Here is a 16,929-nt window from a genome sequence, read left to right on the forward strand (position 1 = left end):
ATGTAGCCCTAACTTGTGTTTCTGGGAGTGGCTGGTAACGCTGACAACAGCGCCCAGAGCCCTGCTAACCCCCAGCACTGTGTCCTGCAACATCCCATCTTGTGCTGGGCTTATCTCGATGTGAGCCTCCATACCCACAGCACCCCCCCCCCCGGGTGCTGCTGGGGTAGGTGGGACCTGAGAGGCCACATCTGTGGGGCTGTCTGGGCCCAATTTCTCTGAGCAAGGCAGGTGACTTTGGTGGTATTCCTTTCCCTCTTGGTGCCCCACATGCTCACTGTATCCTGGAGATGCCTCTTCTTGCTGGTCCTCCTGTCACCAACACACTCTGGAGAGCCCTGGCTCCCACCTACGGCCACCTCTTTCTCCCTGCAGCAGGACACCGAGTCTGGAAATGCCTGGCTGGGCTAGCAGCACCCTGCATCATGCTCCCCTCATACCTAGGTGGGCCCTGAGAGCTTCAACCAGCAGCAAGGGAACGGCACAGACATGACCACCAGCTCTGACCTTGAGATAGATGCACTGCAAGCTCTGTGGATGGATCAGGCCCTTGCCATGAGATGTCACCCTCCCAGGCCCACATTGTTGCTCTCAGCTCCTGGGACAGCCAGAGGCTTGGGATAAGACTGATGCCTCTTGGTTCATCCCAGCAGCATCCACCCTCCAGGAGAGGGGAGAACAACACAAAAGTCTTCCAGACTGCCTGATCAGAGATTAAGGATTAAGGGGGGGGGGGGGGGTGAGAGACTAGAGCCACAGATGTGAAAGCAATGCAAGGCCAGCCCTGCCTGGGTGCTGGCATTGCAGGGGCAGGGGGTGGATTCTGTCACCCGGGCTCCCAGCCATGCAGCTCCATGCTATGGCAGGATGGCAGGGCCCCACAGAGGGGTGCCCACGACTGCAATGTGCAGACTCCACGTCACACCTGGCCACAGCTTTGTTGTAGAGAGAAGTCCAGGAGAGAAAGAGGAAAGAACTGGACTGAGCAATTTTTGCAACTCAAAGCTCTGTGGACATAGATGAATAACAGGGGATTTTTTGCAAAAATCCCTGCCTGGCCCTTTGCCACCTGTCCCTAAAGTATGACTCTAAGGAGGAGTAGCTCCATGCCCATCAGCACTGTGCTAGCTCTGCTGCCCTGTGCTCTCGGGAGAGGATGGGGTTGTCTCAAGCGAGGCTCATGCCCTCCGCCTCTCCTGTCATCATGTTCCAACGTCTCCAGAAAACAGGGCCATCCCATGATCTGTTCTCCACAGCCCATTTTCAGGGCCAGGTTTGGGGCATGTAGGTTGGGCAGGAAAGCTATTTCCATAGGGAAGCAGAGCCAGAGACCGCCTGCTGGTGCGGGTGGGGATTGTTCAGGGGCTGATGACCTTCTGGCTCCCAAACACACTGGGGAAGGAGAGTATGAAGGCTGTGGGGCAGGCTGGGCTCCAGAAAGGGCAGAGCCCCAGAAGGGCCCAGAGGTTTCCCAGAGTGTTGGACCCCTTTCTCTGCTGGCAGGTGTGGAGCACACACTGAGCCACACACCAAGGGCACCTCTCCACCCATGGCAGCTCCTGCGTGCGTGGACTGACCACAGCACTTCCCTGGGCCTTCTTGTGTGTCTGCTAAGAGGGAGCCTTGGGAAGAGCAATGCTGCTGAGCCTGATCAGAGTGCTCCCCCCTACATCCTAAAGGAAAGCTACATCTGGCCTCCGATCACATCGCACAAGATGACAGAAAGCAGCGGGCAGGCTGGCCAGGGCTTGGGCAAGAGGATCCTAAATGCTAAACACCTACCCCAGTTTTCCCAAGGTCCATGGCACAGGTAAATTGCACTGCATGAAACTGTCATGTGGTGCTCCTGCACCACTCCAGAGGCAGCTGCATTTCAGCAGTGGGTGGAAAAAGCTTCCCCAGGGGCAAGTTTCTAACCACAGCGTCTGAACACCCAGCCTGGCAGCTGAATCCCTGGGCGCAGCAGGAGCCCTGGGCTTAGCTTCAGTTGAATACAGATGTGTGACCAACACCAGTGTATCCCCCAGTGGATGTGGCTTGCCCCTTGACAGTGATGGCAGGGGCTGCTCCCTGGCATGGGGACAGCCCTCTGCACTGCAGGATGTTGTGCCCAAGAAACAAAAGGGCATGGCAGCACCCAGCACTCATGACTCTGCAGGGGAGGAATGAAGCTGGGGCAGGTGATCAGCTGGCGTGACCTAGTGCCTCCTGGATGGCAGACTGGTCTTGCCTGCCCTGGGGCTGCAGCAAGGGCCCTGGCAGGATGGCAGGCCAGGTGATGTGACAAGAGAGCTGGGGCACGCAGCCATTGTGCCCTTGCTGGCTACTGGAACAAGGTGGAACATCCATGCTGCCTGTTCCACTCCTGTCCATCACCCCCAAGTGCACACAAAGGTGTGCTCCCAGGTGCCTTTTCAAAGTAAACAAGATGAGGGAGCTTAAGGATGGCTGCGTGATGCCAAGGTCCGCCCCATTCACACAGTGTCATGGATTTGCTTCAGCCAAACTGTTGCATGGATGCAGCTGGCTCTGCAGAGTACCAGCTCCAGGCAAGTGGGTACCAGGCCATTGGCTTTGATGGGCTCGGGGCTCCCTCTACAAGCACAGGGCCAAGAAGAACATGAACACATCCAGACAGAGTCCCAAAAGCCACTGCCCAACAGCTAGAGAGGCGGGAGCCACCAGAAGGTAATTCCCCAAATACATCCTACAGTCCTGCCCTGCCCCATGGCATGTGTCCCTAGCAGGTGTACGTGTATGCTCATGCACCGGCACTTGTGAAATGGCAGGGACTGGGCTGACACAGCTCTGCAGTCTAGCCCAGCCACCCTGAGGCAAAAATTGACCTATCCCAATATGGAGAACAGAAATATTCAGCCACCTGTCTTGGTCTCCACTTCATTGTCCAAACACAGCTAGCCTGCCCCCACTTGGGACCCGCTCCCAGCCTCGGCTGCTTGTCACCTAGTCCTTCATCCTCCTTGTGGCAAGCTGTGCCTATGCTGGACTAGTGAGTGACTGAGCTAGTGTTCCAAATGTGACTGAGGCACCTATGCAAGCACTTGGTTTGTACATGGCTGAGCTTCCCTTCTGGGCAGGACTTCACAAGGGGCATGCTGCATGGCCAGATGGGCACCTGGGGCAGCTTTACCAGCCCCCTTGCCCCAGTCAGAGCCCCAGAGAGGGGTGTGCAGCCCCCCCCCCCCCCCCCGAGCCTGCTAGGAGGCATCTGGCCCTTCTGGGTGTGTTTTCTTGGCAGCAGGAGCCACATGAACCTGCTGCTGTGAGCAAACAAACATGAGTGAGTGAAATAGCAGCGAAGAAAACACCCCGAGAAGCTGGTGTGGGTGAAACTCTGGGCACCAGCAGGGCAAGGGCTCTGACAATGATTAAACTGGCCAACCCAGATTTCCCGGCAAGGCAGAGCTGGGCTGGGACCCAGTGGTTCATATTATGCAAATCACCTGGATCTGGGAGCATGAACGTTTCAGCCTGGAATTCCCCTCAGGCCGCCAGATCGCATTACCTCCCCGCGCACTATAAAAGGCGATACACGGGCAGGGCCTGCCCATAGGCACCAGACTCCAGGCCAGGGCCTCAATGAGTAGTGGTTAGCAGCAGGGCACGGTGCTTTTGGTTCTCCCTCTGCTGCTCTGTGGATTAGCTGCCGCTCCCAGGATTGCCATCGCAGAAGGTACCAAAACTTTTCCGTTCGGTGCCTGTTCCTTCACGGGGAGTTCTCCCCCTGGCCCAGGATCGCTGCTTTGCTCTCCTCCCTGTGCATCTTTGCTCTCGCCGGGGGATTGCAGTTGTTTTTTTTTTTTTTTCCTAGCTTCACATCTGTTTTGCCACCATAGCCATGAGCCTTTTTGGGAGGGGCTGATGAAACGGCAATGCTGAGGGCTCCCTTCCTAGCCCTCAGATTTTGTCAAGCCAACAGCAAGATCTGGCTCCTCGAAGAAGGCCAAGCACGGGCTTGATGCCCTCCTGGCCAGAGAGTTCTTGGGATGTGTTTTTTACAACGGGTTCAAAGGACTTGACCTCCTGATGCCAGAGTCCCTCCCAACAGCGGAGCACGACCCTGGCAGAGTCAGCAGTGCAGAGAGCCGGGCTGTAACTTTCTGGGCACTGCTGGGCTGTGGGGCTGGGGTACTGCCTGACTGCTGAATTTCCTGTGATATCTGGCCCCATAGAGGGGCTGTGCAACACCAATCTGCAATGACAGCAGGGCTGCTTGCTTATTATCTGTTTACATTGGCTCTGAGAGGGGTTGGAGAGGCCAGGCCTTTAGAGAAAAGACTTTCTTGCAAGTGTAATGATGCTGCGTTCCTCGGCCTGTCCTGAGCCTCCTTGTTCCAGGGAGGAGGGGGGGGGAGCTGGCTCACACCAAGCCCTGTGATGGCAGTGAGTCGGGCCCCAGCCCAGACCGGCCAGGTGCCGGGCATGGATGTTTCTGTAGAGGTGACCTGAGAGGTGACGTTAGCCAGAGGGAAGGAGAGCCCAGCCTCGCCCAGCTCCAGTCCCAAGGCTGCTGTGGGAGCTTCAGGCTCAGGTCCCCCTGCCTTGACAGGGCCAGGACTCACTGTGGTCTCTCAGCACAGAGCTTGATGGCGGGATCTTGTGAGATCAGCAACATCTTCTCTAACTACATCAGCGCCATGTACCAGCCAGAGGAGGGGCAGCCGACCCTGGATGTGCTGGGACACCTTGGGGACGACAGCACCCTGGGGCTGAGCCTCCCCACCAGCCAGCCCCTGGCAGACAGCACAGGTAGGGTTAAGGAAGGATAACAGGGGGAAGTGGTGGTGGGCTGCAAAGGGGACCCAGCATACAGGGTAGAAATGAAGCAGTACTGCAGTCTTGGAAGATCATGTCAAGGTCCTGGTCCCACTGGGGCAAGTCAATGGTTTGCACCATGCCTCAGTTTCCCCAGTGGTGTGTTGGCTAGAAGTTTGCTGGAGGAGACCTAAGATGGCACAAAGTCTGGTGTTCAAAGCGCACCGACTGTATGGGGGGATAGGGACTCATTGCTATCTTCCCCCTAACACATCCCCAGGACGCAGGCTGTGAGAGCTGAATGGGGGCCAGGGAGCAGTTTGGAAGGATGGTCCTAGTGCTTGGGGTCCCACTCTGCTGGTGGGACTGTTGCAGGATGGCCACAGGGGAGGTGTAGGGAAGCCAGCAAGGGGAACACAGCCAGCAGAGCAGGGCAGAACCCATCATGGACGGGGCAAACAGCACCAAAACTTGGTGGTGGGCAGGGGGTCAGCTCATCACTGTCCCCCAGAACTTCTGCAGAGCAGGGCAATGTGTGGCTGGCAATCCAGGAGCAGGCGTCAGGCATGTGTTAGCCCCATAAACTGCCAAGTGCAGGGCCTGCTGTGCCCTGCATGATCAGCATGGGGACGGACCCCACTCAGGCAGCCCATGGCACCCTGCCCTAGCACTGCCTCCCTGCCCCTGAACCCCATTCTCTGTCCCTTGCAGACAAGCCGGAGTGGTTCAGTGAGCTCCCATACTTCTGGACCAAGGTGCAGGTGCTGGAGTGGATCAGCTACCATGTGGAGAAGAACAAATATGATGCCAGCTCCATCGACTTCTCCTGCTGCAATATGGATGGGCATGCGCTCTGCCACTGCACAAGGGACCAGATGCGCCTCATCTTTGGGCCCCTGGGGGATGAGCTCTATGACCGCCTGCATGAGATCAGTGAGTGGTCTCAATGGTCCTTCTGTCTTTGGGCTGGTAGGCTCTCAGCATGAGGCTGAGAGCCCCCTACTAGCCCAGGGACCCCCTGCTGACCTGGGCACTGCAGAGGGCTGTCTAGGGGGGGGAGGCTGCCTTGGGAGAAGCTGGACAGGGTGGCGTGGGGGAGTGGGGGCACAGCCTGGAGTCCAGGCAGGGCTGGGCTCAACTCCCTATGTGTACCATTCCCCACTGCATCGCTAACCCCAGGCACCCCCCTCTGCAGCCTCTGATGAGCTGAATTGGATCATTGACTTGCTGGAGAAAGAGGATGTGACTTCCCAAGAGACATTCCTGGATACCAGCCACCTGGGTAAGAGAGGTGCCTTGGCCAGGCTTTGTCCCCAGGGACCACATGTTGCAGGGAATGCTAACCCCTTCCTCCCTTCTCTGTCCCTTCCAGAGCTGGGAAATCCCTGTGCCAAGGACTCCCTGGAGGAGATGAAGTTCACAAACCCTTTCCTCTCCACAGATTTTAGCTGCTTGCCTGGTGCCATGTCACCAGGCAGCTCAGATATCTCAGGTCAGTGTTCTGCCCATTGTCTGCCCAGCTGCGAGCTCCTCTTGTTTGCACTGAGCTGGGAGGGTGATGGGATCCTGCCCCAGTGCAAAAAGCAAGTTGGGGCCTTGTATCAGAAGGCTGAGCTGCAGGGGCCTGATGAGGATGAGGAGGAAAAGCCGGGGGAAAGCATCTTCAGATGCAAACTGCTGGTGGTCTGAACCCTGTCCTTTTATCTCCCAGGGCCTGTGATGTCCCATAGCCCCAACTCCCAGGACTCCGGTGGAAGTGACCTTGACCTTGACCTTGACCCTGCAGAAGCAAAGCTCTTCCCTGATGGTGAGTTGTTTGCTTCCCACCTGGGAGCTCAGAGACGAGAGCTTGTTCCTGGACATTTTCAGCTTTCTGCCTGGCACAGTAACAGTGCAAGGGCTAGATGAAGAAAGTGAGGGCCAGTGCGAGGGCCAGAGCACAATTCCTCTGACAATGATTTAGAGGAAAGATCTGAACAGCCATCTCCACACAGGGAAGGAGGGAGAGCATCAGCTTTCTATGTGCCCTGGACCCCTTTCTCCCCACTTGAGCATGGTAATCATGCAGGCTTTGCCTTGCTCTGTGCCAGAGCTAGTGTAGTCAGGGTAGCAGTGAGGTTAGTGGGAAGGGGAAGGCAAAGGCAGCTTTAGCCAGATTTTCCAGGCCCTATGAGCCAAGGGCATGTGTTCAGGTTTGAGGCCAGCTGCCTATGAGATGGGGATGCAAGGGAGCAGCAAGGTTTAGGGAAGGAACAAAATGCTGCCCTATAGATAGAGAAGCATGCCACATCTTTCCTGGTGGGGAAGGGGACAATGGCTGGAGGGAATGGGGAGACCTTTCTCTCAGGTAGCTGGTTCTCTGGTACCTGGGTCTGCAAAGTGGGTGGAGTCCCTGATTCCCCCCACTGCTAGCTCTTCCCTGTGCTTCTGCTCCTGAAGAAAGAGGCTAGACATGTCTCTGTGCCCAGGGAGGTGTGAGCTGCAACCCAGAAGACTCTGAAGACAGAGTAACATTTCCTCTTGTCTGTGTGCACAGATGGCTTTGCAGGGGGTAAGAAAGGGGACAGCAAACATGGCAAGCGGAAACGGGGACGGCCCCGAAAACTCAGCAAGGAGAGCAGAGACTGCCTGGAGAACCGGAAGAGCAAGCACTGTATGTGGACTCCAGCCAAGCCCCTCCAGCCAGGAGCTGGGAACTGCCTGTCCCCAGCTTGACTCCATGGGTGGGGGAGGTGGGAGGAAGGATGGTGTCCACTGGCCATGCTCCTTGGCAGGGAGCTCAGGGGAACCTAATATACAGGGAAACCCAGGAGCTTCCCCCTGCTCAAACAGCGTGTTCTCCTCCAGCCCCAAGAGGTACCCACCTGTGGGAGTTTATCCGGGACATCCTGATCCACCCTGAGCTGAATGAGGGGCTGATGAAGTGGGAGGACCGGCGGGAAGGTGTCTTCAAGTTCCTGCGCTCAGAGGCAGTGGCTCAGCTCTGGGGCCAGAAGAAGAAGAATAGCAGCATGACCTATGAGAAGCTGAGCCGAGCCATGCGGTGAGTGCCCTCCCCTGTTCCACAGGGGGTACCTTGCCCATGGAGCTGGGTCAGATCCACCAGAGTTCAGCCCTGGCCCCCTACAGCAGCTCCCAGGATGTGGTGCTACATCCAGGACCCTGATTCCTCCTCTATCCCCTCCAGGTATTACTACAAACGGGAGATCCTGGAAAGAGTTGATGGGCGACGGCTCGTGTACAAATTCGGGAAGAACTCCAGCGGTTGGAAAGAGGAGGAGGTGTTGAACAGGAACAAGGAGCTGTAAAGGTCCTGGATGAACTGGGGCCCAGCAAGCCCCCCAGGACCAGCCCGAACCTGGCTTCTTGGCAGGAAACTTTGCCTACTGTTGGATCCAGAAGCTGCTGCCCCATGCAGCGTTTGAGACTGCAGCCCCTTATATGGGCACACATGCACGCTGGTGACTACCAGCACTGAGATATTTAAAGCTAATTTTTTGGCTCCAGTAGGTTATTGTAAACCATTATTTCCCTCATTGGATTTGTACCTCCAACTGGAGTTTCAGTGACTTTGGCTGTTTCAAAGCCTGGACAAAGGCAAAGAGGAAGAGAAATCTGGGTAACAGATGGCACCGAAGTGAGAACCCAGCAGGTATCCTGCTGGCAGCCACCTCCTGCCCGGACAGAGGGACAGTGCCACTATTTCATCTGTGACCAGAAAGGAATCAACCCAACTATGAGGCCTTTCTAGAATGTCCTCCTCCAGTGCTGTTCAAGGCCTGCTAAAGGTGTCCACTGTCCTATTTTCTCCACATGGGATGAGTGAGGCCCCTCTGTGCAGCAGCTCCTCGACATGGCACCAGCCAAGAGCAGATGGAGACAGCACAGAGTTTCATCCAGCTCTGGAAAATCCACAGAAGGAGAGAGGACTCCAGACAGCAGGGCCTGTTTGAGTTTCCAGTCTGGCCACCTGTATCTGGAAACAGGCCTTTTTCCCAAGAGTGGCTTCTAATTTATGTAAGACATAAAAAGGCACAGAATGAATGTACAGATCTATTTTTTCATGAATAAGATGTTCCCGTGTGACAAGGTGCATTGTAGGGCACGCACGTGTCTTGTGGCAGGTGGTGATGCTCAGCTGGACTGAAGCAATGTCACAGGGGCACAGACTGGCTCTGTGTCAGCCACAGGAGGGGGATGCTAGCCCAGCCAGGCACCCAGCAGGTGCATGTGGTTTCCTCCTTTTGAATTATGATCATAAAGGAATAAATTCTTATTTGTTTGGTTTTTTGTAACTTCTTGTATGTCATTTTGCTTGCTTTGCTTTTCTTGAAGACAGGGCAGGTGACCAGATGCATATTACCTGGGGTGAACCATTGCATGAACCCTGTCTGCCACCATCTCTCCTGCCTGAAATTGCCTGTATCTGTCCAACCCTCCTGGCCAAGGGTTTCAAGGTCTTCTTCAATGTGAGATGGACAGCCCGGTCCTAGCTTGGTGGGAGTGAGGGGTAGAGGCCTTGTCTCGAAGTCAGGGCATATAAATCACCTCATCACTGCAGGGGAATCTTACACCAGCTCCCAGCTCGTGGCCCTTGTCCAGAGGCCTCTCCAGAGACTTCTGCCCTACCATTTACCTTTGCATGAAGGCTTTCCCAGAGAGCCATCTCCAAGCTGGTGTTTGGTAAGTCACAGGAGCTCCTAGGTGGGATGTAAACTTCCAGAAGCCAGAGACCCATGTTCTGGGTAGGCAAGGTGGGGACTTAACTACCCCAGCATTTAGGTCTCTAATCTGGCTCCTGGAGTCATGAACTGAAGGGAGGACCTGCAGCCCCTCTCTGACCAGGGTGCTCTTCTAAGATATGAAGGGACATAAAGAAGGAGCCACAGGGGTGCCATGGACCCCTGAGAGGAGTCCATGGGGGCTGAGAGGGTTTCTCTGACCCCTCAGGATATGTCTGTGGGGCAGCAAGAAGGAATATACAGGGCTGGAGGCAAGGCAAACTCCTGGCTATGTTTCTACCATGAACTAGGCAAACAGTGATCAATGCATCACTCTCAGTTGGTATGTGTTTTCTGCTTTTCATGATGAGTCTTCACAAAGATGGCTGGGCATCAAAAGGTCTGGTACCCAGCAGAGTTGCCACTCCATTGTCTTCCTGGTGTCCAGGACCCTCCTGAATGTGAACATGGAGGAAACAGCACCACTCAACTTCTGTTTACCCTCAAGAGCAAAGGTCCTGGGATCCCTCCTCTATGCTTGGAGCTTGACTAGGTCTGGGACGCTCAGGTAAAAGCAGTGCCACATCCAATGCCACATCCTTCAGCAAGGTTACTGTTAGTGTCTGGAGTGACTAAGAAACAGAGTCAACCCACCACCAAGGAGATGAGGGCAGTTTTGGAGATTTCCCTGAGCAGGGAGGATGCTTTGCAAAGACTCAGAGGTTTCTTTTTGGCAAGCCGACCCAGATATCAGATCTGCCCTCTGACTGCCCTCTGTTGCTGGAGGAGTTGAGGCACTGTTAACAATTACCCATGCCTGGAAGAGTCTGTCTGCAAAAGAAAGATGAGACCTTCAAAGCAAGGTCTCATGTGGACCATCTGTACTAGCTACCCTGGGCTGTCCCAGTTGCAGGAGCTGACACTGCCCCCAGTTTTCCTGGTCTGCAAAGGGAAAACTCCTCCTGTATGCAACCTGGGGACCCTGTTTCCCTGGCTGCGGGCTCAGAGGAAGCTGAAGGATCTTCTGATGATGTTGCAGAGGCCCCAAGCGCCCACAGGGCGTCAAGTACAGGGCACACTATGGCAAGAGTCCACCTGACTTGCTGCTAGAAGGAGGTGCCCATGGGCCAGCCCTAACCTCTTTGGGGCAGGTTCACCTACTGTTTGCATGAGGAATTGCCTTGCTGGCTCAGCTGGGTGGCCTGATCTCCTTCTGCCATGCCATAGGGCATGGCCCTATGTCCATCCACCCTTGCTGTTTAGCAAGACAGCTCAGGAGTGGGGAATCTGTGGTCATGCAAAATTCTAGGGATGACAAAATTACTTTCTAGCGTGCTGGACTACAGTTCCACGGACCCCCACGTATACAGGGCTGAGATGAAACCATCAGGGTTGCCTGGTGGTGAAAGAAGAGGTCCCAGTCCATGGGTGTGAACTGGGAACAAGTCCGTGGACTGGGCTGCAGCCAGTCCATTGTCAGGTTACTTGCATAACCTTCCCCAGGGAACAGGCTTTCCCGGCTGGAGTCTGGTGGCTCCAGCAAACAGATGGTGCTCCAGGCCCATCCCTGACCTCCATGACCTGCTGGAAGAAGCAGGCTGGACTGGGCGGCAGTAGGGACCGTGCTTGGATGCTTGGGCTGCCCACACATGCTACATGTGTGGGAGAGGGCCATGCTGGTAATTGGAAGCAGCCAGTGTGTCTAGGGAGGCGACACTGTGAGCAAGTCAAGCGCAGCCCCAGGCCAGGTCTCTCAGGAGCCGTCTGTGTCATCTGTGCTCCTGGCTGCCGTCCCTCAGAGTTTGGGGTTGTGGGTGAGGTGTTTATTCTCAGTCAATAGATAACCCTGGCCGGTTGGCAGGGAGAGAAGAGGACTTTGTCACGCAGCCTGCTGCCCTGCCAAGCGCACCTTGTTTGCTCAAGCAGTTTCATTTCTTTCCCGCTGCGGTTTGCGTTACCTAACAGGCCTGGGACAATGTTTAACCAGCTCTGGCAGCAACAGGAAACCTGTCTGCCTTGCCTTGCCATGTTCCCAGTGTTCCCACCACCCACCCACGACCCCCTGCTACAAACATTGCACGGGGAGGGCAACCAGCCTAGAGGCTTGGAGCATAAAGGGGGGGGGGGGGGCGTCTGTTCATCCCATTCCCCCAGCTGGGGCATTCCCTGTCCCAGAGCAGGGAGTGAAGGGAGAGAGGTGGGGAGTGCCTAGGAATGGGTTGGGGGACCAGATTCTGCAGCCTCCCATGAGGCCTGCGTTGGCCCACAGAAGGGAGAGCTGAGGAGGACTGAAGGAGAGCGTACAAGGCCAGAAACACACGCATAAACACACACTTAGGCAACCTCTACAGTGACTTCCATGCCCACACTAAGCCTGCCCAGCAGAGCCTCCTGGTGCCCTGGAAGGAGAGAAAGATGATTTACTTCTTTTTATTGTCTGCCTGGAGGTACTCAGACCTTATGGCTGCGGTAAATCAAGGCAGAAAACAGAGAAAAAGGATTTCCCCAAAGCAGACATGCCACACATGCTCAGAGTCTGCCACAGATCTTTCCCATCACGTGGTAATAGTTTAGTCGTCCTTCAAGTTTGTACATTAAAGAGGGGTTTTCTGTTCCCCTGCAGACCCAACTGAGGGACAGGGGCCATTGCTGGTCCCTAATCCCAGTTGGGGAAGACGAGAGGGTTGGTTTGTCCTTGTCAGCTCTTGCCTGGGACCCATGGACCCAAAACAGGCTCCTGTAGCTGAAAGGTGGCAAACATGGGAGCAGAGAAATGGGGTGAGGGGAATAGGTTCACTCAGCACCCATAGCTGGACCAGTGGAAGCCATCCGACATCCAACATGCCACACCATGAACTGCCCCGAACACAGTGGTGGGACCCAATTTTCCAGCAGAGCTAAGCACAGCAGGATTGTGGCCACTCTTGCCGCATGGCAGGGCTGACAGGAACACAGTGGGGAGTGGAGACAGCCTGCAGGAATCAGAGAGCATCTCCCTGGGATCCCCCCGAGTTTTCCTTCCTGCTCATACTACCTCTTCTTCGAGCTCCCTGCAGTCTTCATTGGCTTTTACCATCTCTTACCCTCCTTCCCCTGGCTCAGCACCCCCGGGGGAACATGACTGAACCCCATACTGGGAGGAACTGGCTGGTGGAGATGGCAACTGCCTTCCCATTGGTATGGGCAGTAGCTCCCAGGCAGCACAAAAATGGAAACTGGCTCCAGATCCACAAATGAGGCAGGTGGAGGGAGCCCAGGTCAGGGGCTAGGGTGGTACCTGACCCAAAAGCAGGGTGAACTCAAAATATCCATCATCTTCTTTCCTCAGAAGAAACGTTTATTTGATGGAACATTTCTTTGGTTTGTTTCTGCCTAGGGTACCTGGAACAGCTGGGAATTATAGCCCTTCAGACTCTGGGAACAAGTTTGCAGAAAGAAGCCGGTATGTAAAGTGTTGGGTTCAGCCCTGCTAAAAACATTGGCAGGTCAGGGTGGACTTGGAACCCTGTGAGGAGCATTTATTGCAGCTGGATTTCTCCAGCTGTGGTGGAAAACCCTCTCCACACTGGGCTTTGCCTGGTGTTGCCTTCCCCAGTCCCACATGAGCCCCGGGCTTGCTGCATATCACCCTGGCTAATAAATCCCAAATTTCAGGCCTGTGTGTGCCTGGAGGAGCTGTGCATGATTTGGCATGGACAGCATGAAGCTCCAAAGCACCAAGACTCCACCAGGGAAAGTGACAGACGAAAAACACGCCAGGCAGTTAGGACTACCCAACTATTTTGGGCACTTTTCTAGCAGTGGACCAGATTAACAGATCTGCTGGCATAAAGATGCCTGGAAAAATGCTGTCCTGATGCCCTCCCCTCCCCCCACCTGGAGGGTCTGGATACCCCTGCGTTGACCTGGAAGCTGTTGGGGATAGTGCACAGGGATGGCAGAAGGGTTGACTCAGAGAAAAGAAACCACTGTCACAGGAGGGGCTGTGCTCTGGGGCAGACGTCCATGGAGCTGAGAACTAGGCACACATGGAGGGACTAGGGATGTCGTATGGGAGGGGATCTCCACGTTGCATAGGGGAGAATGAAGGGGCATGGGGCAGGCTGCATCACTGCAGGCTGCATTGCAGTCCTGGAAAGGGTCTCACGGATGGAGCTTTAGGGACTGTACTGGTGGGAGGAAGGCGAATGCTGATGGGACATGTGCTGCGAGGGAGGGGCCGTTACATGGCATGGGATATCTGCACTTCTGGACACTGAATTATATGGGGGGAGGGCTGTTGCTCAGGGTGTTATATGGAGGGCAGAGTTACTGCCCAGGGGTGTTGTATGGGAGGCAGTGTTGCCAGGGTTCCTAGCTGGGTACTGCCATGACAGGGGCAAGCTTTGCCAGGTTTCCAGGGCTAACTTGGCATGCTTGGGGCTGGACAGGCGCCTCAGGGCTGCGTCCCTCTTTCCCAGGGTAACAGCAGTTACCTGGGATCCCAGACAATGCTTGACTCTGCCCAGTAGCCCAGCAGTTTCTTTGCTAGTTGCTGCCAGCAGTAGCTGCTCTGGGGGTGTCTGGCTTGTCCAGGAGAGCTGCCCGCTGCTGGTAACTCATCTGTTAAAACCTTGGGCTATTTGATTGTTAAACAAGAGAGCAGCTGCTCACGCCATTGGAACGGGGAAGCCGCTGTAGCAGCTGCCTGGAACCAGAGACAGCAGGATGTCAGCATGCCAGCCACGTCAGGCAAGAAAAGCCCCAGTGCATGAGGGGTGCCATCCCTGGGCATGCAGCAGGTCTCTGCCTGCCCACGCCCATGTTTCCCTTTGCTTGTGGTCAATACTACTGCCAAGCCCATGCATCTCATCTCCATCCCTTTCTCCCAGCCTGAGCTTCCCAGGAGTTTGCACTGGGAGTTCCTCTGCTTGCCTCACCAGCATGGCAGTGTGTCTGCGATGGAGCCAGAGCTGTCTGTGTCCCCAGATAGGTGGCTCCTGGCCTTCCCCATGGTGATTGTCTTCCCCTCAGCCCTCTCAAGTCTATCTGTTCCTCCAGCGGTACCCTCCCTTCTCCTGGGGTGCTGGGCAGGACCAGGGATTTTCTCCACAGCCTGTCTCTCCCACACAGTACTTGCTGCTTCTCTCAGGCCAAGGCTTTGCATGGCATTTGTGGCTCCTGCTGGCCACATGGTTGTCCTTCACTGGGCTGTCTGTCCCTTGTTAAGTCTCTGCTCCTCAAGAGCAGACTTTGGGACCTGCTCCCAGACTTAAATTTTATCCCTACCTAGATCTGACAATACTGATTCTCTCCATCCTCCCCAGCTCCTGTTCCCTGCACAAGTACTTCCCCTCCAGCAGCAAATGCCAGATTCCAAACTACCCAGTTCAGGACTGATGTTTAGCCCTTGTTCTCTGGCATCCCCAAAGGAGTGGCCCTACTGGGTCTCATGGAGTGGATATCTCCTATCTTCCTCCCTCCCCCCTCCTCCACCACTGCAGGCAAAAATCTCAGCTCTGTCTCACTGTGAAACAAAAACAAATGTTCACTGCATTCTTGTTTCCTGGCCAACTCTGCCTTTTGTTATCCACCAAACGCGATGTGGAGCCTGGCACCATGCCAGCCTGCAAGAAAAGCACTGGAAAGATAGCATGAGCTGGGAAGTCCAGGAATTAGAAAGTAGGGACTTAAGGAGCTCACGGCATCATCAGCAGGCGGGGCAGAAGAGGCTGCCCAGGGTTACTCAAGCCCAACTCCCATCTCACATTTTTCACCTGGACATGGCCAAGGTCTGCTGTAGTGATGTCTCCCATGTTGTCATGGGCAATCCCACACATCTAGCCATTCTCCTTGCTTTGTGCTGAGCAGACCATGAAGAAAATACTCAGAAGCCTTCTGTCAAACTGTCAAGGTGTGTAGTCCTGAAAGCTCCGCTCCATGTCTGGGAAGGGCTTCCTCCATACTTGGTGATAAGAGCACACTGGTGACCTGACCAAGACAAAGGGATGGGGATCCTTGTACATACTGTGGTTGTGGGACTTGGGCAAGACAGCTATGTTAACTCATGGGCTGCAGCTCCCAGTCATTGTTTTTGTACTTCCATTTTTGTACTTGTAAAGATTTACTCCACAGTGAGGTATTTAGTAATCCTGTCCTCCTCCACATATTGCTCACCTTCCTACCCAGCTGTGGCCATATGACCACCCTGAAGTTTGCAGCTGAGAGTCTAGGCACTAAAAGAAGGTGTTTGAGCCCATCAGACCATTGTGGTTATGCCCTGGGCCCCAGTTGACCAAGGCAGTGGGCACCGAGTGAGTCTACATTTTCAAAGGTGATTGTGACTAGGACACTGCTCCAGGCCTGGCCTACTTTGCTGCTGTATGGAGGTGTGTATGAATAAAGCAATGGGATTTATCCCAGCTCAGTGCCTTCCCCTGCTGAAGCACCCCAGCACACGCAGCAGAGCACATAAACGCATGTGGTCAAAGAGGAAGGAAGGGAAGAACAAGATGTTGGGAACAGAGGGAAGATGGGGGAGCACAGGTGTCTGAAATGCCTGAGAAAAGATGTGAGGGACTGGTGGGAGCTGTGGGACAGAAGCTGACTGCCCTTGGGCAGTGCCACTTTCTTGGGTGTCTCAGGAAGTCAAACACATAAGGAACCATTTGCTGATCATTTTATATTGTCATTAACATAAAATATGCTGTCCCTGGAGGTAAGGGCTATGGGACTGGATGAAGAGTGCAGTCCTTTAGGAAGCTCAAGAAACAGCTCGAGGCGGGTCCTGGCTTCTTAGCAGCATGCGCTCCCTCTTCACGAACAACCAGATATGGTATGAGGGCAGCCAGTGGCTAGTTATGGTACGAGAGTAGTGTGTGCACGCAGGAAGGGTGGCTCTGGACACCCACCCCTGACTAAAGCAAAGCTATCTTCCACCCACTTCTTGTGACCAAGCCTGAGCTGGTAGCAATGTAAATAGCATCTCCTTGCCAAGCTCTGTGCCGTTATCTTCTGTTGTGTCCACACAACAGAAGGCCATGCCTGGCCTGTGCTACATTCCTAGTCACACAGTCAGCATATTGCTCTGTGGTGGACCACAGGACCATTGCTCTCAGGAGGACCAGGCAATGAAAGGGAGCATCACACCTCTCCAGCATTCGTTGCCGGCAGGGCTCGAGGGCTTGGTGAGCGGAGATGAAGGACATGTGTAATGTAAGTGTCCGTCCTGCTGTACCACGTGGTTTGTTGTTTGTCAGATTCCCCTACCTTCTGGTCTCCGAAGTCGACATGTTCAGCCATGGGGGGGATGACCCCACTCCAGCCCCTTCCAAAGCACCTGAGACTGCACACCACCATAGAGCACAGGTGTGCCACTGGGCAGGTGCTCCCCTGCCAGCTGAAGTGATGTATCCTGTGATTTTCCAGTAACATCAAAAATTTCCAGCTCCCT

General features: G+C 54.9%; 1 protein-coding gene across 3 annotated transcripts; it reads left to right on the forward strand.

The window, feature by feature from the left end:
- The first annotated feature begins 3,484 nt into the window (after positions 1-3,484).
- ELF3 (E74 like ETS transcription factor 3) lies at positions 3,485-9,071 on the forward strand. 3 transcript variants are annotated; one of them, XM_009667358.2, is made up of 9 exons: positions 3,485-3,694; positions 4,597-4,770; positions 5,488-5,709; positions 5,972-6,058; positions 6,149-6,268; positions 6,488-6,583; positions 7,313-7,429; positions 7,624-7,819; positions 7,964-9,071. In XM_009667358.2, the coding sequence occupies exons 2-9, from the start codon at positions 4,608-4,610 to the stop codon at positions 8,082-8,084; spliced, it is 1,122 nt and encodes a 373-aa protein (XP_009665653.1). In that variant the 5' UTR covers positions 3,485-3,694; positions 4,597-4,607; the 3' UTR covers positions 8,085-9,071. The 3 variants fall into 3 exon arrangements, with proteins under 3 accessions (XP_009665653.1, XP_009665654.1, XP_009665655.1); XM_009667359.2 differs by having other exon boundaries at positions 4,602-4,770; XM_009667360.2 differs by having other exon boundaries at positions 3,573-3,694; positions 4,571-4,770.
- Positions 9,072-16,929: the final 7,858 nt, after the last annotated feature.

This window comes from Struthio camelus, chromosome 24 (genome assembly GCF_040807025.1).
Source record: "Struthio camelus isolate bStrCam1 chromosome 24, bStrCam1.hap1, whole genome shotgun sequence".
Taxonomy (NCBI): domain Eukaryota; kingdom Metazoa; phylum Chordata; class Aves; order Struthioniformes; family Struthionidae; genus Struthio; species Struthio camelus.